Raw genomic sequence first — 26622 nt, 5'->3', positions numbered from 1 at the left:
CGCATGTGCCAGAAGAATTCACAGGAACAACTAGCAGCTAACATCTGCTACTGAAAGTTACAAAACTGAACCACTGGGTACAGTCTGATACATAAGAGATGAAAAAAAAATGCAGAGTGTATATAAATATTAGATTAGCAACGCCATTTAAAAGATTTCTGAATAGGAAAAGGTCATCAAAAGTTCCAGGTTACTTAGAAAAAATGCCATACTACTCGGGGAACACAATGTAGGAACAGCCATGCCCAGCAGGACCTTTGTTCCAGTTTCTTATTTACAGAAAACATGCAAGGAAGAAATTTCAGCAATCTCGGAAGGTTGTTGCCAGACAGTACAGTAATTCCTCATTTAACACATGCCTGCTTAACACGTTTTTGCGACAGCAAGATTTTGTTTTTAGGGAACGTTTTTTGAATTACACGACCGTCCCTGGAATAACACGATTTCCCCAGCTGGCCCGTTGCCTGCGGCTGCACGGGGCTTCCCCCGCCTCCCTGCAAAGCGGTGGAGGGTTCGCCACTCGTTGCGCCGTTCCTGGCGACCCCCCCCCCCCCCACCGGACGCAGTGCGGGTCCCAGCAGGAGTAGGTCACAGGGACATATTCCCAACCCAATCCCCCTCTCCTCCCCTTCCCTTCCCCAGAGCCAAACATCTCCCCTCCCTGTTGTAACCCAGTCCCCTTTCTCCCCCAACCTTATATCCCAGTCCCAACAGACACCACCGCTTGAAATGCAACCCCCACTTTTTCCATTATTTTCAATGGGAAAATTGACCCTGTATAACACGATTTTAACTTAACAGGATGGTTTTCTGAAATATATCTATAGTGTTAAATGAGGAATTACTGTATTAGTTCTGCACTGATCTGCTTTTCTGGATTCTTTTTGTTTGAGTTTTCAGTACACATGAAAATGCTGTATTTTCTCTATGCTGGTTTTTGCATAAGCTTTTAAGGCCAGATCCGCAGCTAATGTAAGCTAGCTTGGCTCCACAGGAGCTACACTGATTTACATCTGAGAGGCACCGGCCCTGTGTTGTTTTAAAAAGTCTTTGCTCACATCCTTGTACCAATGGAAGCTGGAGTCTCTCTCTCTATCTCTCTGGTTTCTGCGGTGGGATTAAGTGCTCTGAAAAAATCACACCCAGTAAAGAGCCACTTACCAGTGTGGAATAATACACGAGCGCACACAAAATAAAGCAGCACCTCACTAGTTTGCACAAGTCCCCTTATGAAGGTAGAAGTTTGCTCAGTTAAAGTCTTACCCACATTTTAGAGTTCGTTCAGATTTTAAAAAGGGAGGGTGGGCCGATTTAAAGCATACCAGCCGCTCCTCTATGCAGACAAGCCCTACGTAACCGAAGAACGAAAGCCACATCATGAATTGCACTTCATCCATTCTTCTCTCAGCGGTGGCAGCTTTAGTGTTCATTATTTATGACCGTGTTTCCCAGCATACCAGGAAAAGCACTATGCCATGTGTATAATGCAAGAGCTCGCTGGAGCATTGGCTAGCAAACATTTGCCGAGGTCTGGGGACAACAATTATTTGCGTGGAAGAAGAAGTGTGTTACAAGAGACTCACTGAGTATCAGCCCCTTATTGGCATATGATTTCAGTGAAATAAACGTGTGCTTATCTCTCAGGAAGCAATCCAACGGGGACTTCTGTTCTACAAGAGAACGGCAGTGAGTAGCTATGGGTACTTTTTACCTAACACCAGCCACAGTTAGGATGTTAACAGGTAAACGGTTAAATGGTTCCCCAGTGAACATCATCCTTTACAGGTGATGCCAGTACCCAGAAATAGCTCCTGCCCCCATAATGGGGCTGACTGCTACCAGCCCACACAGGATGGCAGGGGCAGCCACAGAGGCTGAAAGCTGCGGCAGCAGCCCTCGCATGGAGCTGGGAGCAGCTGCTGGATCATACCCCACCCTCCCCAGCCCATCTTCCTTTAACCAATTACATGGGATTTTACATCCCTAGTTATAATAGCTTGCTCTGCAGACAATCCATTCTTAAAACAAAGAAAAAAAAACCCAAATAGTCTAGTGTCACCTTAAAGACTAACAAAACACGTAGCTGGTACATGTTTTGTTAGTCTTCAAGGTGCTACTAGAACATCTGCTGGGTTTTTTTTTAAGTTTTTCCTGTTACAGACTAACTCAGCTCCCCCTCTGAAGCTTTTCATCCATTCTTATTCTGCTTCAGCTCAGTCAAATTCGTATGGTGCCATTGTACATCTCCAATTCAGAGTCGGTCTGGGGTTTGTTTGTTTTTAAGTGGAATGGGGCAGTCAGTGCATGTAACAAAACACAGACCACGTATACCAATGTTGACAGCTAGTACAACGTGAGCTAATAGGCACAGTTCCTGCTGGGGAAAAACCCAGTCTCTCACAAATAAAGGCAGCAAAAAGCAGGTGACATTGAAATATTAACTTAAAAAAAATTAATCTCCTAAAGTTGGGGGGGGAGTGTGATTGGGTAAGAGGGAGGAGCAGGAATCTAGAAAACAGCTCAACATCTGCTTTAGTGAAACAGCTTCTTGGTCAGGCGGGGAAGCTATTTGAGTCCAGAGCTTTACGAAGGATGGGTTTTCAAATGGCCATACTCCGCTCTCATTGAAGTCAATTGGAATTTTGCCATCAGTTTCAACAGGAGCAAAGTTGGCCCAGGAAGAACATAGGAACGGCCAGACTGGCTGTCCTGTCTGTCCACAGCGGCCAGTGCTAGGTGCTCCAGAGGGAGTGAACAGAACTGGGAATCCTCATCCCCTGTCACTCATGCCAAGGTTTTGGCAAACAGGCTAGGGACACCATCCCTGTCCATCCTGGCTAACAGCTATTGATGGAGCTTTCCTTCATGAACTGATCTAGCTGTTTTAAAAGCCAATAAAAGGACAAAGCCTGGCCTTGGATACATTCGGCCTACTGGAAGCCCCATAAGAATTTGAGAGTTGAATATGCCTTCGAGTGTAAGTATGCAATAGTAGAAAATACAAGGCATTATCATTTGCTAGATATATTCGTTTTGCTAGCTTATTATATTGAATTACTACCACGTGAACAAAATTAACCTGGTACCAGAGTTTAAACAAAAAAGTTAAAGCTTCCAAGCGTTCACTTTTTGGCACTAGGCGGTTCCATGTCAAAATGACACGGCTGTTAAGCTTCTGGTTTTAAATGCATTTATAACTAAAACCACAACCTTAAAGTGTTAGGCTCAGGAACTAGCTTTAAAGTATAAACGGGGAAGGGAAGTACAACGAGGGACCCTTTTATTCAGCTCAGGAGAGTAAGAAGTCTGAACTGAGGGTCCCAAAGTTGGTTCAGAATGTGCTTGAGAAATCCCAGACTAGACCTCCACATTTCGATGGCTCTCTCCAACCATCCAGAGGGATCAATTCAACTCTGAAGTACCCTTTTAATGGGAAATTAAAATCATCTCCCCGCCCCACCCCCTGGAGATAGCGTTTTATTGGATCAGTCTGGTAAAAAGCCCAGTTTCCAGTCTGATGATGGGAAAAAGCAAGTACAGACATGCAACAAACAACACAGGCTGGAATAAGGCCACATGGTCGTAGTGTAACAGCCCCTTACTTTTTCTTGTCCTTGTCTTTCTTGGTTTGTTGAGAACCAGCCTGTTGAGCCTGCGACTGTAGTAGCTGAGCAGCTGCCTTCTTCTTCTGGAAGTTGCTCAGCTCCTCCTCGAGCTCCTTCTTTTTGTCTTCCACTTTTTTCTTCTCTTCTTGGTGCGTCCGCTTGAGATGGTCAAACTTTTCATGGAGCTGCCCAGAAAAGGGAGGAGAGGGGGGAGAACAGAGCTTGTTATTTGTGTGTATGCCAGCACTTCCTACAGGGGTGCCACTGGCCTAGGAGCTCTGCACAGACACAAAGCGGGACCACCGCCAAACAGTGGCACCTGCCCCCGAGAGCTAACGGACAGCCATGGCGGCCAAAGGAAGAACTGAGGCAGAGAACGAGTACGGGAAAGTCAACGGGACTCCCATTTCCAACAGTTTCTTACGTACGTAGAAGCCTAAGTCACTGTGGCTCTTTTGAAAACGTTACCCCAGGCAGGCTGTAGTAGAGCCAGGAAGTGAGGCCAGATCCTGCCTCCCCAACGCCTTCACCACAGACCCAGGGATGGGAAACATGCCTATTACTCTACGAGGAGGAGCCAAGTTTGGAGAGGTATTGCCAGCTGCTTCTATGCTAGTTACTCTGCCAAAGGGCTTCAGGGGAAGTGAAATGCGCGAGAACTGTCTTGCACAGCTATTTCACTGAAGTAGAGTGAGGACTCCATGAAAGACCCAAGCCAACTCGCATTTCTCCCCCAGCAGCTGGCCTGGCTTTCTGGGGACTGATAGAGAACTCATGCCCCAGGAAGGTCCCAGCGATGTGTCTCTCTCTCATCGGAGCCCACGGACTCCTACAGTTGGAGTTTTCATAGGTGCATTAGTGACAAAACAGTTGTACAACAGCGAGCAGCAAAACGCACGCGATGAAGAGCCCCCCAGAAACTCACGCCAGGCAAGTGTCAAGCGTTCAGGTTGCTTCCAGAACCATTGTGCACTTACACATGCCGGGCTCAAGTCTCCTCCGCCCTGCCCCTGGTGGAGATGGCTACACGTGCACAGCGCACCCCCTTGCACCGACACACAGGGAATCGGATCCCCAGTCTTAAAGCTCCCTGGAGCACACACAGAGCAGCCCCTGTTGGAGCGGCTCTCCCGGATAACGCCACGGGGAGAAACCCCACCGCTGCAGCGGGACTGCAGAGAGCAGTGGAAGGTTCTCTGTGGAGCTGCCAGCTTTGAAAGGACTGTCATGGTTAAGCAGTGGCCCCTTCAAGCCAGTCTGCAGCGTTGTGTGCCACCCAGTAAAGCAGGGGTGGGGAACTGAAGGTCCGGCCCCTGGCTTGCCTGGATCTGGCCCTCCCTGCCCAGCACTGGGGAGCCTGCACTGGCCCTCTAGCACCCACATCCTCTTGTCGTGAGGCTGGGGTACACAAAATCTACTACCCTGGGCCCCACGGGCTCTGATATGCCAGAAAGGGGGGGGGGGGTCTTTCTCCTTCTCAGTCAGGGGTCACAGTGAGGGCTGGGGAGCGGGGGGGTTATATCTTCTCACTTGTGAGAGAACTATTTTTCTGTGGGTCAGCGGCCCCCACCCCTGCAATAAAGCCATCAGCTTGCGAGCTGCACTCCAGGCAAAGCTGAGCTATATGACCCAGCAAGTGTGCCCCCTTCTGGGGGGGGGGGGGGCCGCGGGGCAGGCAGGATTCCCATCTGCAGAGCCAGCGCAACAGGAGTTCTCTGCGCCTATTGCACTTATCTGCCCCCCACTACCGCTGTATCCGAACCCCTCAGAGTCTTTAATGTCTATATCCTCACAGCACCCTAGTGAAGCAGGGAATTGCTATGGTCTCCACCCCCCAGATGGGGGAACAGTCACAGAAACTAAGGGCCCAGTGTTTAAGTGTCTAACTCCCACTGAAAATCAACGTAGGTGCCTGGACGCACCTATAAATCTGACCCAAAATAACTTGTCTTAGGTCCCACAGAAAAGTCTATGTCAGAGCAGGACTTGAGCCTGGATCTCCCAACACCTACAAACGTGCCCTAACCATTGGACCATCCTTCCTCTCAGGATAGCAATGGGATCGGAATGCTTAAGTCCTTTAGGCCCCTTTGAAGTCCCCTAGGCTAAACCCTCATGCATAATCCTTTTGGTTAGAAAACGCTCACGTCTTTCTCTGCTTCTTTCAATTCTGCTTCTTTCTCCTTCACCCTCATGACGAACATCTGTCTCATTTCTTCCTCCTTCTTCTGCAGTTCACCCAGGAATTCATTCCTCTTTGCTTCGTAGGTCTCTTGGAGACTGTTACAAATACACAAAGGAAAAAGAGTCAGAACTACACCTAGGGCAAGGACCGGAGATATCGGTCCTGGGCTTTAGGTTCTTGGCACATCGGCCCTCACTCAATATCAATGCAGAATTTCAGAGAAGGGATCTACAAGCACACCTACTGCAGATGCATTTACTGCAATCCAGCTGCCAAATTCGCCTTCCACAGCTGTTCATTCATACATTTCTGTTGGCTCCCCATCTTGCCTCATTTTTTCTTTGTCCTGCAACTAGCCTTTGTAAAATGCAGGATCAACAGAACAGAACACAGATTCTGGGCTGGTAGGTTTCATAAAGCTGCTATTATTTTTCCTCTGAATCGTTCTCTTTTACCATTTTCATCGCTTCATTCCTCCATCAACACAAAGAAAATTGTTTCTTGACTCTGGTTTACTTCCCAGTGAGGAGATGCTGCAGGAAACGTCGTCACGGGGATAAAATGGGCAAATCCAGCCCTATATATAAAGAGCTGTGATTTGTCATCGCTCGGGGGATTTGGAAGCCAAATTCACATCAACTTTATCCCTTTGGTGGCTCTGAAAAATTTCAGTCATAAGGATAGTAATTCATACCCCTCCCCACCCCAGCCCCCCACTTTTGGAAAGGGAAGCTGGCAGGAGAGGATGTTGGCTGAATCCTTGGTCCCAAGGGCCGGCACTCATGCCAGCTTCCCTTTACAAATGCAAAGCGGCAGCTGGCTGTTGTGCGGAGACCCTGCGTGAACTGGGAGTGAGTGCTGACACTGCCCTCCCTTATCGACTAATCGAGTAGCTGATGGAAATTCCATCGACTACTTGATTAGCCAATTAACCACGACGTAACATCCTAAAGGATAGCTTACAGCAGATGCAGAACGAGGAGCAATGGGCTCAAGTTGAGGTTGGGAAGGTCTAGATTGGATATTAGGAAAAACTATTTCCCTAGGAGGGTGGTGAAGCCCTGGGATGGGTTCCCTAGGGAGGTGATGGAATCTCCATCCCTAGGGGTTTTTAAGTTCTGGCTTGACAAAGCCCTGGCTGGGTTGATTTAGTTGGGATTGGTCCTGCCTTGGGCAGGGGGCTGGACTTGATGACTCCTGAGGTCTCTTCCAACCCTAGGATTCTATGATTCTAAGTACAGTACAACTCCAATTATCCGGCATCCAGTGGTCCGGCACTCCTGATAGTCCGGCACCAACTGGAACCCAGGAGTGCTCCAGCCAGCCGGGAAATTGGAGCTCCTGTGAGCCCCATGCACACTCATGGGCCGGAAAAGGGAAGGGGATTATACCCATGACGGGTCTGCTGGACCACACTGTGTCTGGCCCGTGGACGGGGAACGGCGCGGCGAGGGGCGAACCCTCCACCGTTTTTCAGGGAGGCGGGGGAAGCCCCACGCAGCCGCCGGCGACAGGCCAGCTGGGGCTGCAAGTGGCAGCGGCAACTTGGGGAAGCGGAGGGGCAGAGCATCTGGGGTGCTGCCGGGTTAGTCTCGCAGCGCCGCCCCTCACCTGAGCGGCGCTGCGGGACCAACCCAGCAGCGCCCCTGCCGCTTGCAGCCCCAGCTGGCCTGTTGCCGGCAGCTGTACAGGGCTTCCCCTGCCTCCCTGCAAAACGAAGGAGGGTTCGCCCCTTGCCGCACCGTTCCCCGCTGACCTCCCCCCCCACAGTGTGGGTCCAGCAGACCTGTCAGCCCCCCTGCTGGAGTACCTCCTGATACTCTGGCATATCCAATAATCCGGCACCCCCTGGATCCCAAAGGTGCTGGATTATCAGAAGTCTACTGTACAAGGGCAACTATTTCTGCATGTTGCATTCCTGAGAACAAACCATTTTAATTAAAGATCCAATGATATGGATTTTACTTTTACACTCAGCGTACTTTTTACGCATAAACACAAAGGGGAAAATTGAAACCAAGTGAAACATTTGCCCCTGCTTTGGGCCAGTGTGTTATTTTTCATTGCATGCAGTGATGGTCTTTGTTAGTCCGCAAGCCCAACCCGACAGCCTGCCAATTGCTAAGTGTTGGGCTTCGTCTTGCACAAAGCGCCGAACAAACCCAGCTCTTATTCATGTCCTTCTAGCACCTTGCAGGAATGGGTTCTCACGAGTTGCTCTTTTGCAGCATCAGCCACAAACAGAGACTGTCTCATGATGCCAGCTGACCTAGCTGGGTTCCTAGTTCCCAGTCTCGTAAGGTTCCATTCCCGTGAGATTCTCACCCACTGAGAATGGCAAAACGGAAACGGGCTTCCTTTAGATCTGGACTGGTAATAACAGGTAAAAATGTAGGGAAATGAATCGGTCTGACACTCGATTTTAGATACAAGGTTCTGTTTCAGAGGAGGAGCCTTGTTAGTCTGTATCTGCAAAACCAACGGGAAGTCCTGTGGCACTTCAAAAAAATCTGTTAGTCTTTAGAGATAAACTTTCCTGGCTAAAAACCACCACAACGGCATCTGGGTGGGAGGTTTTGCCCATGAACACTTACGCCCCCAAAAATCTGTTAGTCTTTAAAGTGCCACAGGATCCTCATGGTTCTGTTCTGGCCCAACTCTAACTGAAATCCTTTAAGTGCCCAATTATAGGCTCTGGAAAACTCGACCTCCTTCATCAACAGAGCGGCTCCCTATGCATGCTTTCAGTTTTATCCCTGAGTGCCGCTTAGAAGCTGCAGTTGCAAGATAGCATTCTAGAGAGCAGCAGAGCCATACAAAACAAAACTGAACACACTCCATACTCAGTTAATCATATCCTGCTTTGCAACCCACATCTTGGTAACCACATCTCCAACAAAAGAGCAGAGTGGTGTGGAAGGAAGAAGGCCGGCCAACTCATGGAGAGTTTTTTTCTGGCGACAGACAAAATTACTCATTTTTACTGATACCATCTTATTATTTTAGACTGGGATTTGCAGAAGAGCCTAACAAAGTTCGGCCCTCGACCACAGTGGGAAATCCCACCCTTTGTGGAAAAAACTTTCACATTCACTCAAGCCAAATTGTTTGTTGATGTAATACCACCAACTTCCTTGAAATCTGCCCAGGCCAGATTTTCTAAAAGCACAACACCATGACGTCTCTAGAATTCATCTGGGCCAAATTCTTTGTTGGGACAACACCCCTGAGCTCTCTGGTGTTAGGCCAGCAAAGAATTTGGCCCAGCAATTCAAAATTACATATGGAAAATTCACTTCCAGCCGGGAGGAGTACAAAAGCAAGACCATTTGGGATTTGAGCAACTTCTCAGTTGCAGCTCTCAAGAGACGCTGTTACTTCAGCTACCAAACAAAGAGGCATAAGCTACAGGCCACAAAAAACTCCCAGAATCTGAACATTTATATCCAATTAAGGAAAACATGTTTTCAAATTACTGTCAAATATTTTTAAAAAATCTAGTTTTTATTTTAAACATTGACAGCAGCTAATAACCCAAGGGACAGGGAAAGGACTCTACAAAGAGGAGGAGAATGCATGGGGAACAAGGGAAATACAATGGGAAAGGGATGCTGTCTTTTTTTGTAGGGAACAGACTACCTCTTCGCAAACAAAAAGAAACTCAAACCCAAAAACCTTCTGCTAGATCAGGGGTTCCCAACCTTTTCTGGACCCCGTACTCCCTTGACTTTTAATAAACGTTCCCGTACCCCCTATTCAATATGAAGGAAATAAGTTCTAGACTCGAGTCCACAACTTTTTTCACTAACACTACTACTTTTGGAATATTTCAATTAGGATAAACTAGTTATTTATCAAATATTCCCCGTACCACCTTGACAAGCTTCTCGTACCCCCTGGGGGTACGCGTACTCCAGGTTGGGAACCCCTGTGCTAGGTACAGACACCGCCTCCTATTTTAGCACCTCTTTGTGCAGGGGTGGGCCATAAAATAGCAGCAGTTCACCAGGGACCAGGACACCGCTATCCATGGCTCCCATTGGCCGGGAATGGCAATCCACAGCCAATGAGGGATGCAATTGCCTATACCTGAGGCGGCGCAGGTAAATATAGAGGCGGTGACCCGCCAGAGGCTAACCCCGAAGAACCGAATCCAGCCCCCCTGCCAGTATTTGCCCACCCGTCTTAGAGTCTGCCGAGGCAGTGGCCTGCATTTTTGCCATTTCACTGATCCGGGCCTCTCATTTACATGCTTCTGTTCCAAAACATCCTATTTAGTGTAAACAGTTTGCTGCAGTCTCTCATCCAGCTTGGCTTAAGATTAATGGAACCCTTACCGCTCCTGACAGAGAAATGTAAACCAGCCCGGGACCCAGGACTGCTGCGGACGTGCGGTCCGTAAAATAGGATACTTGGGCTGGAAGGAATGCCTGTTTGTTTGTCTTGGGAGGAATAATAGATACGGTCCCCAAAACGACCGTTTCCCTCATTTCTGAAATACGGCTACTCCAGGCAAGAGGACAGGGGTATTTTACATGAGCCTCCGCCCCATGTATAAAATTAGGTACTTTCCCTATTTCCTTTCTACTTATAAGTTGGTCAAAAGTGGCCTCAAGTGCACAGGAAGCAATGGAAATTCCTGGGATTCCTGCAAGGGAAGGGCTGAGCCCATGTTAAGTCGTTGCCTTCTGGAAAGGAAATCAACTCCACACTTGAAAGCTGGTTAAAGAGCAGGGGAACGACTCTCCTCTCACTCGTTGCGGGTAGAACTTTGCTTAGCCAGTGAAGCTACGCGGGTGTCAATCGGACCTGAGAGAGACTGATGGACAGACATTACCTTCCAAACCACAAGTCCAGCTCTCCTCTCTCGCTGCATTAAGACCAATGATATTATGCTAGCGTTGGGGAGAGAGGCCTTGTGCTACATGGAACACGCCGGGGCTTTACGTTGCCACGGATCAGAAAGAAAACCTGTTTGCAAACAGCTTTCCGGCTGGCACCGATCCCTGCAATCTCACAGATTAGCATGGCTATTCTCTTTCACAGTTAATAAGCTGCCCCCTCATGACTGGCAACTCAATGCAGAGGTGCATCACAGGTTTAGGCGCAGGCTGACTTAGATGCAAAACTGGAGGCTGATTGCATTGCCCTTGTTACGCCCCTAACTCACACCAGCCAGGAATGACTTGGGGTACTCAACAGGCAACGTACTCGGCTGTTCGGAAGAGGGAACACACACACAAAGCCCTGCGAAGCGTGTAGGAGGACAAGAGAAGGAAAAAAAAAACCTCACAAGTGACTCACACCAGCAAAGGCACATGGACTTCGTTACGCTTTCATACCTGAATGGTTTGCTATCTGGGTCAGTGTCTTTGAATCCCATTTCTTCCAGCTTACAACGCCTGTACAATTCGTAGTGACGGGTGTGCGTCTGCTCTCTCAAATCCTCCATGTTCACTCGGATCAGCATCTCACGCAGCTTCACAAAGTCACAATGGTTTTCGTTTTCAACTACAAAAGTAGCCCCCCCCAAAAAAAAAGAAAAAGAAAGAAAAATGGCCCATCAATAAAGACAAAAGAAAGTAACATCCAGGATTCAGTGGGCTCTTCCCATTCCTCTCTCAGCATGGTTAATAGTTACCGTGCACAGACACGTGTCTATGCTGCTTCTATCTGCAGTTCCACATGCCCGTGTTAAAAAGTTAGGAGCCAAAATCTCTATTTCATGTCAGAGCAGTGCAAACTGGCTTCACTGTAAACGGGAATAAAGCAGGAGGTTTCCTGGGAACAAAAAGAAACGGACAATGCACGTGCCTAATATGTGATTTCCAAATGTTTGTTGCTGCACCCCCATTCACCCCGAGATGTTGGTGGTTTGAGCGCCTGGCGAGTTTCAAGTTGCACAGCCAGCAGCTTGTGTTATCAACAGGAACAGAACATTTTCCTGCCGTTTTCTCCTCAGAGCGGAAGGAATTATTTTGGAAACACTCCTGCCTTTTACTGCACCGGGTCACTTGTGAGGGAAGAGATTCTATTCCTCTTACTTCTTCGTCCCCAAGAATAAAATGGAGGCGGAGGCCAATGTGTGACCAGCTACAACTGAAAAGTTTTCATTCAAAAAGTAAAATTCCCTGTGAATTCCTTGGCAGCAGTAATTCCCTCAGGAGGAGCGCTCATGACTTGCAGCTCTCTCAGTAATAACCATACTCTTAGAGACTCAGCCCACAGAAGCCCTCAGCTTCCTCTTTGGTCTAGACCTGGGTTTCTTAAACTGTGTCAGCCGCGGAGCCCCTACGGGACCATGAAAATTCGATGGAGCCCTTAAAATATCATGATTTTTAATTCAATAGGAACCCAATAAAGATCCAGCATTCTATTTTTATTTCTTGTATATTTCTTACAATTTTTTTTTTCCAAGAACACTATCAGAAAATTAGTAACAAAATACTAGGGTCATACAAAGATCATTCATATTTCTGTGACACTCTCCAGGGCTTCATCGAGCATGCTTTGGGAAATCCTGATCTAGACCATTACCATTACCAAGGTAAGGGTCTTCCGCTTTGGATCACCGCAGCCAGGATCTTTACAAAAGGTTCTCAGCAGATTAAATGAGAAGAGTGGGATGTCCATTTGGATAGCTGTGTCCACCCTGCTTGAGTGCCTGTGTTTCAAGGCATCCACATACCAGCACTGGCTGGATTCAGCAGCATGGTGATAAAAGGAACCAAGCCCTCACCATTTCATGGCATCCACATTTGCTACCACTTGGGGGGCTGCAGTGGGGGTCGACTGCAGGACCTAGGTTTTACCAGTGTTCTGGGTTGGCTTATTAAGAGCTTGTCTCCACTACAGTTAGGATCGATGCTGTAGTAATTGACCCACCGGGGGTTAATTTAGCAGGTCTAGTGAAGACCCACTAAATTGACTGCCAATTGCTAAGACATCAACTCTGGTACTCCAGTGGAATGAGATGAGTAAGGGGAGTTGACAGGAGAGTTTCTCCCATTGACGCAGCACAGTGTAGACCCCGGGATACGTAGATCGAAGCTACATCGTTACTAATGCAACTCAAGTAATGTAGCTTGGATCAGTATTTCCCCCTAGTGTAGATCTGCCCCATGCTGCACACTAATGCTGAGGTAGGACTCAGATTTTAGTCCAAGCTTCACTGCAGATCACACACAATTCAGTCTAACTCAGATCAACAATAACTCTAGAACCCTGCTAGAATGGTGGGTCAGAGCGAGATTCCTACTGAGACTGGGGTCCAACCCTTAGCATTTTGCAGTGTAGACACAGCTCAAGTAGCAGATCTGAATCAGCAAGTATAAGGAGTGCAGCGTGGATGCACTAGCACAGCCATGAGAGCTGGGTCCAGCAACTATAAACACAGGTTTACAGTGCAGTGGGGACACTCAAGTATGGTCCACACACCCTACTCCCATAGACCCATGCAACGTAGACAAATTCTACTCCGGAACATATACATGGGGTGTCCAATGACTTCAGAGGAACCAGCACATCCAAAGGGAGAATTTGGCCTTCTGGGCATTTTGTTAGACTTTCAGGGTGAGATTTTCACAAAAACTCTGATCCCAGCTGTGTACTTTTTGAAAATTCCCCTGAGAGAGAGAGAATACGACAAACCATTCAACTGGCTGACTATTCCCTACTACTCAGAGGTAGTTTGCTGGCACAGAAATGCCAGGACCATACAAAGAGACCATAAAAAAAAAAACCTTACAAAATTAAGTATTTGCTAGCATCTCTTAATTCTAACTTGCACTTCCCGGATAAGGCAGTCAGGTGATAGACTCAAGCCTTCCACAAGTGACAAACCTCTAGGTTAAGAAGTGCTGGTGAAGCCCTGTTTTGTTTTGCTTTTCAATTGGCTTTTTGTGACCCTGAGCACTACAAAATTCTTACTACCCAGGGGCAGAAATTGGCAGGCAGCTTCCACTGATCAGAAGTTTGTGTTTCAAACTGGACAGCATAAAACAAGTTTCTCTTTTGACATACCTTGCACGACCCCCCATGGATATTGCCTGGCCTTGCTCATCTTATTGCCAATCTTCACTTCTTCAGTGCTGCCAACCACAGCAAAGGGAAGGTGGACCTACAAAAGCAAAGGCACAAAGAGATCAGGGATTTCCTCTGTTGCTTTGCCAGCGCGGGTTTTGGAAGAAAGCTCTGTTTACTACAGCAGCTATAATTTTTTATTTCAAGTCACTAAAGTGTCTTTGTAATCCAGCTGCTGTCTCTGGATGATCAATGGAGGCTCTAGATCAGAGGCGTGCTCTCCATTCAGAGGGGAAAAATCCAAAACAGATGAGGCCCCCTTCCCCCCAAAAAAGTCCAACTAAACCACAGCACTTGCATTTCATTATAACATGGACTTTACAGTTAAAGATTAGTGCACTTCCCTGCAGCTTCCCATCCAACATGCTCGTTTTCATAACAAACTTCACCCCTCTATTATTTGAGATGGGACAGCAATTAAATCCCGCAAATAGGAAAGTAATGAATTTTCTTTTCGCTCTGTGTCTATCGGGCGACCATACTAACGTTTATAGCCTGGTTCCGCTGCCCTTCGCACAAAGGCTATCGAAATGAAAATGAATGCGAATATTAAAGACAATCAAACATTTCACAGTAAAAACAACCGTGCTTCTCAGAAGGGCTCATTTAAAACACAAGTTAAAAATTAAATAGTTGCTCAAGCCTTTTAATTCAGCAATTTGCACTAGCTGGAAGTAACTGTTCCATCTTCCAAGCACGGGCAAGGCTGCACAGCCGTATGGAACTGGACCACCGCCAGGTCCAGTCAACTGCACCACCAGCAGGGGGCAGCCTTCCTCACAGTTCCTCCCTGCTAGTGAGCGTGTGCCCGCACAAGAGTGTGAATTTGCAGCTCACCCCCAATCCGCTGCCTCTAGTGACCCACTACGGCCAGTTGTGCTAGCCGGTAAGGAGAACACCAGAGATCACACCCGAGTCTGAGCGGGGAGAAGGCAGGGAAAAGAGATGGAGACGTCCCCACCGTGCTGCTTGGGGAGAAGGGAGGAGAGAGCCAGGAGCAGCTGGATCAAAGCCCTGAAAGGGGATTTCAGACCATCCCAGCAGCTGGAAGAGCTGCACTTGGAATTCCCCGCATGCTCGAATGGGTTTTCAGAAGCAAAACCCCTGCCAAGAGCAAGCTGGGCCCGTGCACATTTCCACAGCCTGTCCTCTGAAAGGGCTCAGAGCAGGAAGTCTGGAGGCCAGTACCCAGCCAGGGCAGCCAAGCCAAGAGCCCGCCCTGCGGGGCCATGGAGCAGCTGCAGCAACAACAGCTGCCCCCTCCGCTCCAAAGGGGCACAAGTTAAGAGAAGCGGGATGTGCTTCTTCTCCCCAGCCCACCCCCTGCGCCTGCCTCTCCCTCCCTTCCTCGCTGCCATGCGGGCTGAGCTCTGCACTGTGCCAGGCACAAACCCGCTGGCACTTTGCCCCCTTTCCTCTCTGAATCCTGCTCTCCCACCACGACATGGAGAGGGCCAGATTTCACCCTGCTCAGCCCCTGCTCCTCTCCTAGAGCAGCTAAGCACACAGGCTACATCCACACTGCAGCCGCGAGTGTTTCAAAGCCGGGGTAAACACATACGCTAGGAGCACTGACAACAGCAGGGTAGGCAGCGGCGCAGGCTAGCCACCCGGGAACACAGGCTCCCTACACACTAAGCTAGCCCTAGCCACCCGGGAACACAGGCTCCCTACACACTAAGCTAGCCCTAGCCACCCGGGAACACAGGCTCCCTACACACTAAGCTAGCCCTAGCCACCCGGGAACACAGGCTCCCTACACACTAAGCTAGCCCTAGCCACCCGGGAACACAGGCTCCCTACACACTAAGCTAGCCCTAGCCACCCGGGAACACAGGCTCCCTACATACTAACCTAGCCCTAGCCACCCGGGAACACAGGCTCCCTACACACTAAGCTAGCCCTAGCCACCCGGGAACACAGGCTCCCTACATACTAACCTAGCCCTAGCCACCCGGGAACACAGGCTCCCTACACACTAAGCTAGCCCTAGCCACCCGGGAACACAGGCTCCCTACACACTAAGCTAGCCCTAGCCACCCGGGAACACAGGCTCCCTACATACTAAGCTAGCCCTAGCCACCCGGGAACACAGGCTCCCTACATACTAAGCTAGCCCTAGCCACCCGGGAACACAGGCTCCCTACATACTAACCTAGCCCTAGCCACCCGGGAACACAGGCTCCCTACACACTAAGCTAGCCCTAGCCACCCGGGAACACAGGCTCCCTACACACTAAGCTAGCCCTAGCCACCCGGGAACACAGGCTCCCTACACACTAAGCTAGCCCTAGCCACCCGGGAACACAGGCTCCCTACATACTAACCTAGCCCTAGCCACCCGGGAACACAGGCTCCCTACACACTAAGCTAGCCCTAGCCACCCGGGAACACAGGCTCCCTACATACTAACCTAGCCCTAGCCACCCGGGAACACAGGCTCCCTACATACTAACCTAGCCCTAGTCACAGCCTGTGCTCCCTCTGAGCTGAAGCAGACCTAGTGCCTGCTTGTCTACACTGTGCTGGGATCCTCGCTCCCAGGGCAGAGCGGACGTAGCCTCAGGCCCTTCAATATGCAACTGTATGATCAGAGTTCTAGGAAGGACCCTTGGGCACTAAGGAGAAGGTCGAATCAAGATACACAACTCCATTACATAGCTGGAGTCGACGTGCCTTGTTTCAAGTTTATCTGCTGTCCCCATAGCGTGAGACACAAGCAGGAGGTACTGGCCGCCAACCGGGACACCCTCTGAGTTTGATTTAGTGAGCCTTAAATAGACTCGCTAACTCAAATTCTGAAAGATCGATTGCGGCCATGTGGATCTTCCATTTAGCATAGACATAGCCGCAGAGGACAACTTGCAGTTTAGTGCTGGCACCACAGAGAGCAAGGACGGCCTTCTGGGAAACAGGAGGCCTGGTTCAACTTGTGGCCCTGGGACACAACGTGGCCCTTAATATTTGTAAGGTGCTCTTAATACAGCAGCAGGCTCCAGAGAGATTCTCAAGGCACAAGCTTCAATAGATATTTTTTTTAAATATAACAAAACAGAAGTAATTTCCTTGCATGTAGTGTGGCTAGAGACATGCCCCGCTAACGTGCTCTTAGACAGCACAAGCCGCAGCCATGAGCTAAGTTGTTGGAACGGCAGAAACGGTGGCTCTCCTCAAAAGAATGGTTCTCGCTACCAAAAAAAACAGACCAAACAAGATCTGGGTGCAGACACGACTCAGCCAGTCCGCCTGCAGCATCAGGGGGAAAGAACAGTGCGGGAGCATTAAACCCGTGCCCTCTCCAAGGAGAGCAAAGCATACCTGAGTTCAGACAAAGAACTGGTTAAGTTCATGGAGGATACATCCATCTAGAGATGGCTCTTAGCCTAGATGTTCAGGGAAGTAACTCCAAGCTCTGGGTGGCCCTAGCCTCTAGAAGCCAGGTGCTCTGGACTAGAGTAGGGAATAGATTCAACACTATGTATAAGCACCATCCCTAGCACGATGGGGCCCTGATCTTGGCCGGGGCCCTCAATGTGCTACTATAATAGCGAGAGGCAGAACGGCTCGGTTTCCTTGTCTGCTTTTGCAAACAAGGTGCAATTCGTGTCTCCCTGCCTAACCCTTGGGCAAAGGCCTGTCTGCACTGATTTTCTTTTCCCTAACACCTCTCCTTGCTACCACTGGAGCAGTTTGGTGCTGACGTAGGCCCGTTGCCAGCAGTCTGCACCCCTCTAACCACCGCACCACTCAGGACTGCTCCCCTCGGCACCAGAGAACCAGCCGCCTGATTCTAACCCTCCCCCCAGGAACAAAATCCCAGGAACAAACAGCTCTGGGGGCCTGGGAACAGGAGACCTTGCTCTGAATCTTGATCACTCCATCACTCGGCCCTCCCAGGATATGAATACTTAGCAATGGGGAAAGCATATGGGAAGGACGTGATCAGCAGAGACTTGCTGTCAAGGTTTTTAAATATGTATCAGCTCTCCCTCTCCTCTCCCCACCCCATTCTGTGCTACGAAGTCCTGCTGACCGGCGTGGAGAGCAGTTTCCATCCATCTCTCTTTACCGGCTCCTATTTGAGTTTCAATTAGAAAAGCAAAAGGATGCAGCATTCCCGGCCCTGAGGGTAAGCACTGATGGATCCAGGCAAGCAAGACTTACACTCATCGTAGCATTTATCTCCGCCACCGTCTCTTCATCTGTTGGGAACTGATAGATCTGAACTCCATTGCTGACCAGTTCGCTCATGATTTTACTCTTGAATTTATGTAACTCGTTTTTTGCAATCGTATCGGCTTTGGCTATGATAGGGATAATGTTGACCTGCAAGGCAAAGAGAGGGCTGTCATTTTACTTTGCCAGTGGCCTCTTAAAGGACGCCTCCCTCAATAGGTTCAACCAGAGGAGGACAATGCACACGGAACAGCGAGGCAATACCAACTTTCTATTGGAACAGGAATTGTCGGCCCATCCGACTCATTGGATTTCTTTTGGCGTTGAAGCTAGTAGCATTGCCTTTGGCAGGACAGCGCCAATTGCTTTTCACGTGGAGAGTAGTGCTCCATTAACAAGCCAGTAGTATCTGGCAATACAGTATTTCCTCTTTTGTAGCTGCGGTTTTCTTTTTTAACTGGGACGGAATGCAAATGCAGACACGCAGACTGGACATTACCATCCAGGCATTCATCCGCTTCAGATCTGCAGAAAGCTTGAATACTCTAAGGTTTACCTGCAGAAAATAGTCTAGAGATTTACACTCAGGCACATCTACTAGGAATATTAAGAAATATTTCACTAATCGTGTAGTCGACAGAATTTGTATCGACTACACGATTAGTCAATAAAGGAAGGCGCTCAGTCCCAGCTTGCGCTGAGTCCAGGAGCTACCCCGGCTGCGGCTCTACAGTTTCAATGTAGTAGTACCTAGGCCGCCTGCCCACCCGGCTCTCATCACATTTAAAATGCAGAGCCGCAGTGGGAGTTGCTCCTGGACCCGACGTGAGCCAAGCTTGCTCAATCCCAGCTTATGCCAGGTCCAGCAGCCTCTGTCCTAGCATGGTGCTGGGAACTCCCATGGACAGGGGCTGCTTTGTGGCAACCTTCCTCCTCACATCCCCCCCCGCCACACTGCTGCCTCTGATACAGAGGCAGCAAAGGGGGGAGGGGAATGCGAGTAGTCAAGTAGTTGACTCGACTTGTCGATAAGCCTAAGCTTATCGGTTGGACAACGACTCACTTACATTCCTAACATCTACAGCCTCTTATTAAAAGGAAATGTTCACATCAGAGGAACAAGGCGTAGGGATTGGTACAAGGATGAATTGTCCCTTTATTGTTTCTTTCCTGTTTTTTTACCTTGTACCTCTTCCCTACTAATGAAGTTTGCACACCCTATACTACACACTGCCTAGGGGAAAACTACAAGGAGTCCTGTAGCACCTTAGATACAAACACATTTATTTGGGCATAAGCTTCCATGGGCAAAGATCCATTCTGTCAGATGCACGGGAGTGGGACTTACAGAGGCAGCAGAGATCCCCTGACACATGAAAAAGAGGGAGTTACCTTGTCAAGTGGAGCACCAGTGCCAATCAGGTCAATTCCCATCAGGGTGGATGTGACCCACTCCCAGGGGCTGAGGAGGGGGGGTGAATACCAAGAGAGGAAAAAAGGGCTTTTGTAGTGAGCCAGCCATACCTAGTCCCTATTCAAAGTTGGGTCACACCCACCCCGACTGAATTGGCTTAGTGAGCATTGGTCCTCCACTTGACAAGGTAACTCCCTCCTTTCCATCTGCTATGCTGCCTCTAGTTTCCACTCCAGTGCATCTGACAAAATGGGTCTTTGCGCCCACGGAAGCGTTTGCCAAATAAATCTGTTGGTGTTTATCTGCAAAAACAACCAGGAGTCTTGTGGCACCTTAGAGACCGTCACGGCTCCCTCTCCGATTGCCTCCGGGAGTGGCATCTAACTCGGCAAATTCCAAGTACATATAAAAACAAACTCGACACAGAGCCAGATCCTCAGATGGAGCTAGGTGGAGCTCGGAGGATCACAGGGTCATGGTGTTCAGGAAGCTACGTGCAGGCCACCGCTCTGCTGTGACAAACAAAGATGCTCTACGTACCCTTTTCTTGCTCGCTCTCTTGCCCTAGATTACTGGCTGTGTTAACACGCTTATAGTCCCTCAAGGGTCTGGCCAATCCAGCTCAATCCAGCCATAGGTTAATGTAGCGTTTACTACACAGAGCCTTTTAAACCCACTCTGAAATGCCCACACCGCTAGGTGCTACCTACGATTAATGAGTAGCCTTCTTTCTGTTCTGACCAGTGGCAATATAAAACACCGCTACAGCAAGGAAGATGTTAATTTTGACCTATATGGAGAAAATTTAAATACAGTACTTGAAAATCCTCTTAAAATTACAGAAACTAATTTCCTTCTGCAGATGGCTCTGTGTCAGCAACTAATCCCCGTCCAGGGAAAACGTCAATATCAGTGCCAAATACAGGCAAATCCTCAGCCACTCTCTGCAAGCACAGGAAAAACCAGCTCCATACTGTACCCACATCACCACCATCAGGCAACCTGTTACCAATTCTTCATGGCTCTTGGGCCCATGCTACTCAACAGGCATGGGTGGCTCTACGCATCTGAAATGGAGAGCTCCAGCTGCCTGCTTTCCTGCCTTGTGCGCATTACAAACCAGAAAGCAAGCCGCTGACCACATCACAGTGCGGATGTGCAGCAGGCACTAACTATGTAGCCACACCAGCTTCCTTTCAAGTGGGCTTGGCTTTCTACCTCCCTTTTCAATACAAAAAGATGCTCCTGAACATGAGAAATTGGCATGTGAACTTTTCTTTACGCATCTAAGGGCTAAATCAGCCCTCTCTCTCCTAGCCCCCAAATAGATCCTTTGGCTGTATCTTCAGTACGGTTGGTTTTGCCTGCAGCGCAGAACTGCTGAGCCACAACAACTAACTGCGTTCAGTGCCAGCATGGTCTCTTGCCTTTGAGGAGCATTGAGGGGGCGTGTGCAGCAACACAGAGCTGACGCCCTGCAACACCAAAAACGTAGCGCTCTCAGCATGAAACGAGGGCCATCCTTGATGGCAGGTTCATGCGCAGCTGCCTGCTTCAGGATCGCTGCTCGTTTGGGGCTAGCGGGAGCAACGTGGCTGATGATGTTCTCCCTGAACACGGTGGACCGGTTTGGATGAACAAGGACACCGATTTTTGCCCAAACCCCTGTTCCTGGTGAGCCGTTAGACATTCACTGGTGCTAACCTGCCTCTAGCCACCTAGCAAGCCGACAAGCTGTTTTAAACCTTCCCTGCACTCCTGTCCCTTCCCAGCAAACGGGTGTTTTCCATTCCCCTTTTGCTAGTTCCGTGGCATGGATGCCCAATTAAGTGGCAGCAGCAGGAGGGGCATCCCAGGGTCAGGAGATGGGCAGCACACACCTTGCTGTCAAGCTTCTTCATGGTGACCAGGTCTAGAGACTTCAGCGAGTGTCCAGTGGGTGCGATGAAATAAAGGCAGGCATGAATCCTTGTGTCGTGGTAATTAAACAGCGAGCGCTTGATCTTCAGCTCCTCCTGCAGGTAGGCTTCAAACTGAGTGTCGATATATTCCACGATGGGCTTGTAGCTGAAAAAGTGGGGAAGAAAAAACGTCTTTTCAGATCAGGGCATTGACTGTGGGTACGTTAGGCCAGGGCTACCCGAAGAAAACGCATCAGACAAGAGCTCAGAGTGGCTGGCAACTGGGGCTTTCAAATCATCCCGAAAGAGGACAGATTTCCTCGAGACACTCTACAGCACAAACCACTTGCCTGTCTGCATCAAGATACAGTTGATGAAGAAACCCCCCCCCCCCCCTTCCCCACACACACACTCATTCTGACCCCAGCTGTTTCACTCTCCTGGCTGGGGAGAGAGACTTACCCAGGAGAACCCCGCTTCTCCAGAGTTTGGATCGCAGAGCAGAGAAGCCATATTTGTTTGACAGCTGTACTGGAGATGCTGCTGTCAATGCAGCCTGGTCCGCTCTGGACTGGGCTTTCAGAGGAGGGAGTCACAGGCCCTGCTTTAGTTAGTGCTGTTCAAACTACCTGCTACTGATTGGTTTCCAGGGTAGGGACTGATCCTGTGAGGAGCTGAGCATTCCTAGTTCCCAGTAAAGACAACAAAAGTTGGCAACCCATGGGACACACAAGGGCCTCTCCTGCTTGGGAGGCATTCATTGGAGTCTCCCTCCGGTCTGCCCAGACATGCTCCGAGAGCAATTACCCATATTCTTACCCTGGTTAGAAAACTGTGTTTAACTGACTTCATTCAGTCAATTGGACACAGTGTAAATCTGTGGTGGCCAGCCAGTCCTGAAGCAGTAGCTACTGCTACCCCGAACTAGCCACTTTAGTCTGAAAACATGAATAATTTCACGAGCCAACTAGCCACACACAGCCCCACTTGCCCTGCCCTATATCCGCCCCTGATCCCCGGGGCACCATTGTCTGATCTGAGCCAGGCGATCCAAGGAGGCCGCAGAGACTAGCGTACTGTAGAAGTGGCTGTGGGTGTCCGCTCGCGGCCTGAAATTAAAGACACTGAACAAAGGGGTCACCAAAACGGGCTGGAAAATCATCTGGTGGTGCCGGCTGCTGTAGTCACGAGTCTTGGATTGTGCAGAGACAGAACAACAGCTTTCCCATCCCCCCTCACGCCCTGGCTGCCCCTCTCCAGGAGCTCAGGAGAGCGAAGTCTGAGAGACTCCAGTAAATGCCATTTACTCCAGCTGGCTGTTGAATGATCAAATGCAAAGTGACCCAGCAGTAACAAGTCGCCCATGTCCCCATAGTGAACACCTGCTCCTTCTCTGCCTTGCCTGCCTTCCAGTTTGAGCGCATATGGCAGCGCTCAAAGCACAGAGCTGCCTTCGGTCGGCACACGCCACACGTGTCACTTCTCCTTGGCAGGAAAGCACACAGTGTGTGGGTTAACAGCAGCCACTGAGCAGAAGGAACGAAGCGAAGATAGTACACACCACGCACACACACGGCATTTTGGTGCAATTGCAGCCAACAGGGATGTTTTTAAAAAAGGCAGTGGCTTTTCAAAAACACAACTAACCAACCAGTCCCGTGGCTCTAGAGGGACGTTTTCCATCGAGGGACAGAAATGATTAAGACAAGCCTCACGATCGTAAAATACCGAGGGTGACTTTGCAGGGGCAAAGGGATCCCAGCAGAAGGCAGAAGCGTGTTTAAGTGTACGAATGTCTGTCTATTTGGGCGGCACAGTTGGGCTGCCTAGAAATTCTAAAAACCAGTCATCTCTGCAGTGTGTTGGAACGTGCATGGAACAGAATGTTTATTTCTTCTCTACAAAGAGAAAATCTGCATCCACACTAAAACCCATCCCCATCCCATTGCTGCCAGCAGAGTGTAATCAGGGAGCGCTCTCATGCTGAGATCTGAAGGAATGGGCACCGAGTCAGAACGGCCAAAATGTGAGTCCCAGCTTTCATGGGTGGCAGGTAATGCAGGCAAGGGAAGGTATTGCCTTCCCAAAACTGCAGCACAGCACTCCTGGCCCTCCAGCTGGCCAGCAAGAATCTGGCTTCAGGGCGGGGCCCGGCTCTGGGCCCAGGGAGAGGTGGCTGAAGGGGTGGGGTCTCAGGCAGATGGGTGGAGCCTCTGGCAGAAAGGGCGGGGCGAGGCGGGGGGCTTGCCTTTCCTAGCTGAGCCTTCCCCTACCGCCCATGCCAGCTCCGTCACCGACTTGAACGACCTGTCGGCAAGTCACTTCACTCGCCGTGTCAATTTTTTCCCCTTCAGCAAAGAGCGATAATAGCTACCTGCTAGCCTCTGGCGTGGATTCTCTAGTGGAGGACTAACCAGTGCTTTCTAAATTCTAAATGAAGCAATATTATTTAATACAAATTACCATCCTATGCAGTTTAGATCAAATTCATTTACACTCAGCTGCACAGTTGATTGAGCTCCTTCCTCGAACCGAGGTTCAGAAGCAATTCAACTTTTGCTTGGCACAATAAATCTCCACCATGCACTGCTTTATTCTGCATTATTATTTCGATTACAGCAGTGCGTAGAGGCCCCCAATCGGAATCGGCACTTCCTTATACTCCAGCATTGCACCTGCACTTAAGAAAATATAGTCTCCGCCCTGAAGAGCTTGCATTCTAAACTGACAAGGGGTGGGAGGAGACAGACGCTTAGGGGAGGTCTACACAGCAACTAGACACCTGTGCCAGCCAACGTGGAGTCATGGGGCTGTTTCATTGCTCCCACAGCCTAGACTCCAGCCCACGTCCAGAAGTCTACTCAGTAATTAAACAGCCCTGCAAGCCTGAGTCGGTTGGCATGGGCCAGCCATGTGTTTTTCTTTGCTGTGTAGACCCACAGAGAGCAAAGGACTCGTGTAAGGTCACACGGGTCTGTGGCAAATGCAGAAATAATCCTGGTTCTGTGGAGTCCCTGTCCCGTACCACTAAACCCAACTATAACTACAGCACCGGGTTTTTGACGCTGCAGGCCTCAAGGGCACTGGATACTAGATATCATTCCCATAGTAGGGCCAAGCCCTTCCCTCTTCAAGATGAATTAATCCTTTTCCTATGCAAAACCAACTTTACCTGTCATCTTTATTAATCTGATCTCCAAATCCAACCGTGTCAACAATAGTCAGCTTCAGACGAACGTTGCTCTCCTGCAGTTCATAGCTTCTTGCTTTCAACCTCACGCCAGGCTCATTGTGGGTGGCCGGGTCACTTTCAAACTTTGTGTTAAACAGAGTGTCCATTAACGTTGACTTGCCAATGCCGGTTTCACCTGAGCAGACAAGAGGATGCGTTAGAGCAGTGGTCTCCAACCTTTTTACACCCAAGATCACTTTTTAAGTTTCAGAACAGGCGAAGATCTACTGCCCCGCCCCTTTCTTGAAACCCCACACCTTCCTTGAAGCCCCGCCCTCTCTATTCTCCTGTCCATCACTTGCTATCCCCAGCCCTTATACACTGTTAAACAGTTTATTTTTAAATTATGCAATATATAAAATTAAAATCACGTTTATAGTTATGAAATAAATGGTCTGTTTTTAATTCATGCTATTTAAATGTCAAATGAAGCATTTACAATTATACATTTTGTTCTCTGCTATTTTGTAAATCTAAAATCAAGTATTGATAATTATATAGTTTTTTTTCCAATAACAAAGTCTCAGTGTGACACCTGTGACTGAACAGTATCTGCCAGTGTCTTGAAGTCTGGGTTGTAGTCTGAGATTGCTAGTCGTATACAGTCCATCAGATGGGCATCTGTGATCCTGCGCTCAGCCTGGGAAGCTTGCTCCAGCACAGCTGGAGCTAGACGCAGCCTCCCTGGGCTGAGCGCAGGGCAGCTGGGCTGGAGGGAAGAGAAGCGGCTGCCCGGCCAGCTGGCCATGGCGCTCAGCCTGGGTGCACCAAGCTCCATGTGGGCAGGTGCAGAGGAGAAGCCACCGATCAGCTGGAGCGCGGGGCAGCCTCTTTCACAAAGCCACAGTCAGCTTGCTGGGGTGTTTCAGCCCTCCCGGCCTCCCAGCTCCCACCATTCCTCGCAGCTACTCACCTGTGTTGTTGCTCAGTGAGTAGCTGCTCCTCAAATGAGGAAATCTAATGTAAATGTACTGCGCAGGCACGCAGTTCAGAGAGGGCTCAAGAGCTACTCTTAGAGCCCCTGAGATCTACCAGTAGCTCACGATCTACTGGTTGGTGACCACAGCATTAGAGCCAACGATCACTCCGCCCCCTCCCATTCTGTCCCAAGTGCTCTTCACAGAGAGCGCGAGCGAGTCACTGTTACTTCTGTAGCACCAAAATCAGAATGGCTGGTTTTCCGACAGTGAGATACGCTCTACAGGCCTACACACCTTCTAAGATGGCTGCCATCTTGGCCAGCTCTCTCAGATTGAACGGAGGACTTTCAGAGCTAAAAGCAAGCGCTGCAACAGCTTGAGCTGTGACTCATTTACGGGATTGTAACAGACTTCAGGTCGGGCACTGAGGGGGACCTGTACAATATACACATCATAGGACTATCTTAAGGTTGTCAACGCTCCAGGATTGCCCTGGAGTCTCTGGAAATTAACAGTTAATCTTTCACGTGGTGAAACCTCCAGGAATACGTCTGACCACAGTTGGCAACTCCAGTCTACATAGAACTTCTGAGCAAAGGAAGCTCGGCTTCGACTATGTGAGGGCCGCCAGTATGGCAGACATCAGGTAGATCTAGGAGGATGAATTTCTGCGGCCTGAGCCAGGCTATGTAGCTGAGAACCGTAACCGATTCCCGTACAGCATGGATCAGTCCCAGGGCACACACCTACCTACCACTGGGTCACATTTACAGTTATGAACCATGTACAGACACTGGATGGGATACCACTGATACCAGCAGCATGAAGCACATCATTTTGGGGAGGGTCAGAGGGCTAATAAATATATATTCCGACAACAATTTTGTTACCTCCTCTCTTGGGCTGTGTCCAGACTCAGGGTTTTTTTCGAAAAAAGTAGCCTTTTTTCGAAAAAACTTCACCTGCATCTAGACTACAGCCGCGTTCTTTCGAAATTAAATTGAAAGAACGCGGCTTTTCTTTCGACGGCGGTAAACCTCATTTCACGAGGAAGAACACCTTTTTTTGAAAGTGCTCTTTCGAAAAAAGGCGTTCTTGAATGCCAAC

The 26622-nt window shown here is 49.3% G+C and overlaps 1 protein-coding gene across 4 annotated transcripts in view; it reads right to left on the bottom strand.

The window, feature by feature from the left end:
* Window positions 1-26622, bottom strand: part of SEPTIN11 (septin 11) — a 121887-nt gene that overhangs the window by 18964 nt on the left and 76301 nt on the right. For all 4 annotated transcript variants that reach the window (XM_075929448.1, XM_075929447.1, XM_075929446.1 and 1 more), the window contains exons 3-9: window positions 24536-24731; window positions 21343-21529; window positions 18037-18198; window positions 13813-13909; window positions 11133-11301; window positions 5753-5885; window positions 3603-3790 (exon numbers count right to left, since the gene is read on the bottom strand). In XM_075929448.1, the coding sequence (XP_075785563.1) occupies window positions 3603-3790; window positions 5753-5885; window positions 11133-11301; window positions 13813-13909; window positions 18037-18198; window positions 21343-21529; window positions 24536-24702 (1103 nt within the window). In that variant the 5' untranslated portion in view covers window positions 24703-24731. The remainder of the gene's footprint in view (window positions 1-3602; window positions 3791-5752; window positions 5886-11132; window positions 11302-13812; window positions 13910-18036; window positions 18199-21342; window positions 21530-24535; window positions 24732-26622) is intronic.

This window comes from Pelodiscus sinensis, chromosome 5, assembly GCF_049634645.1.
Source record: "Pelodiscus sinensis isolate JC-2024 chromosome 5, ASM4963464v1, whole genome shotgun sequence".
NCBI lineage: Eukaryota > Metazoa > Chordata > Testudines > Trionychidae > Pelodiscus > Pelodiscus sinensis.
Note: the sequence above shows the minus strand (reverse complement) of the source record. Positions and strands in the feature narration are given on the sequence as shown.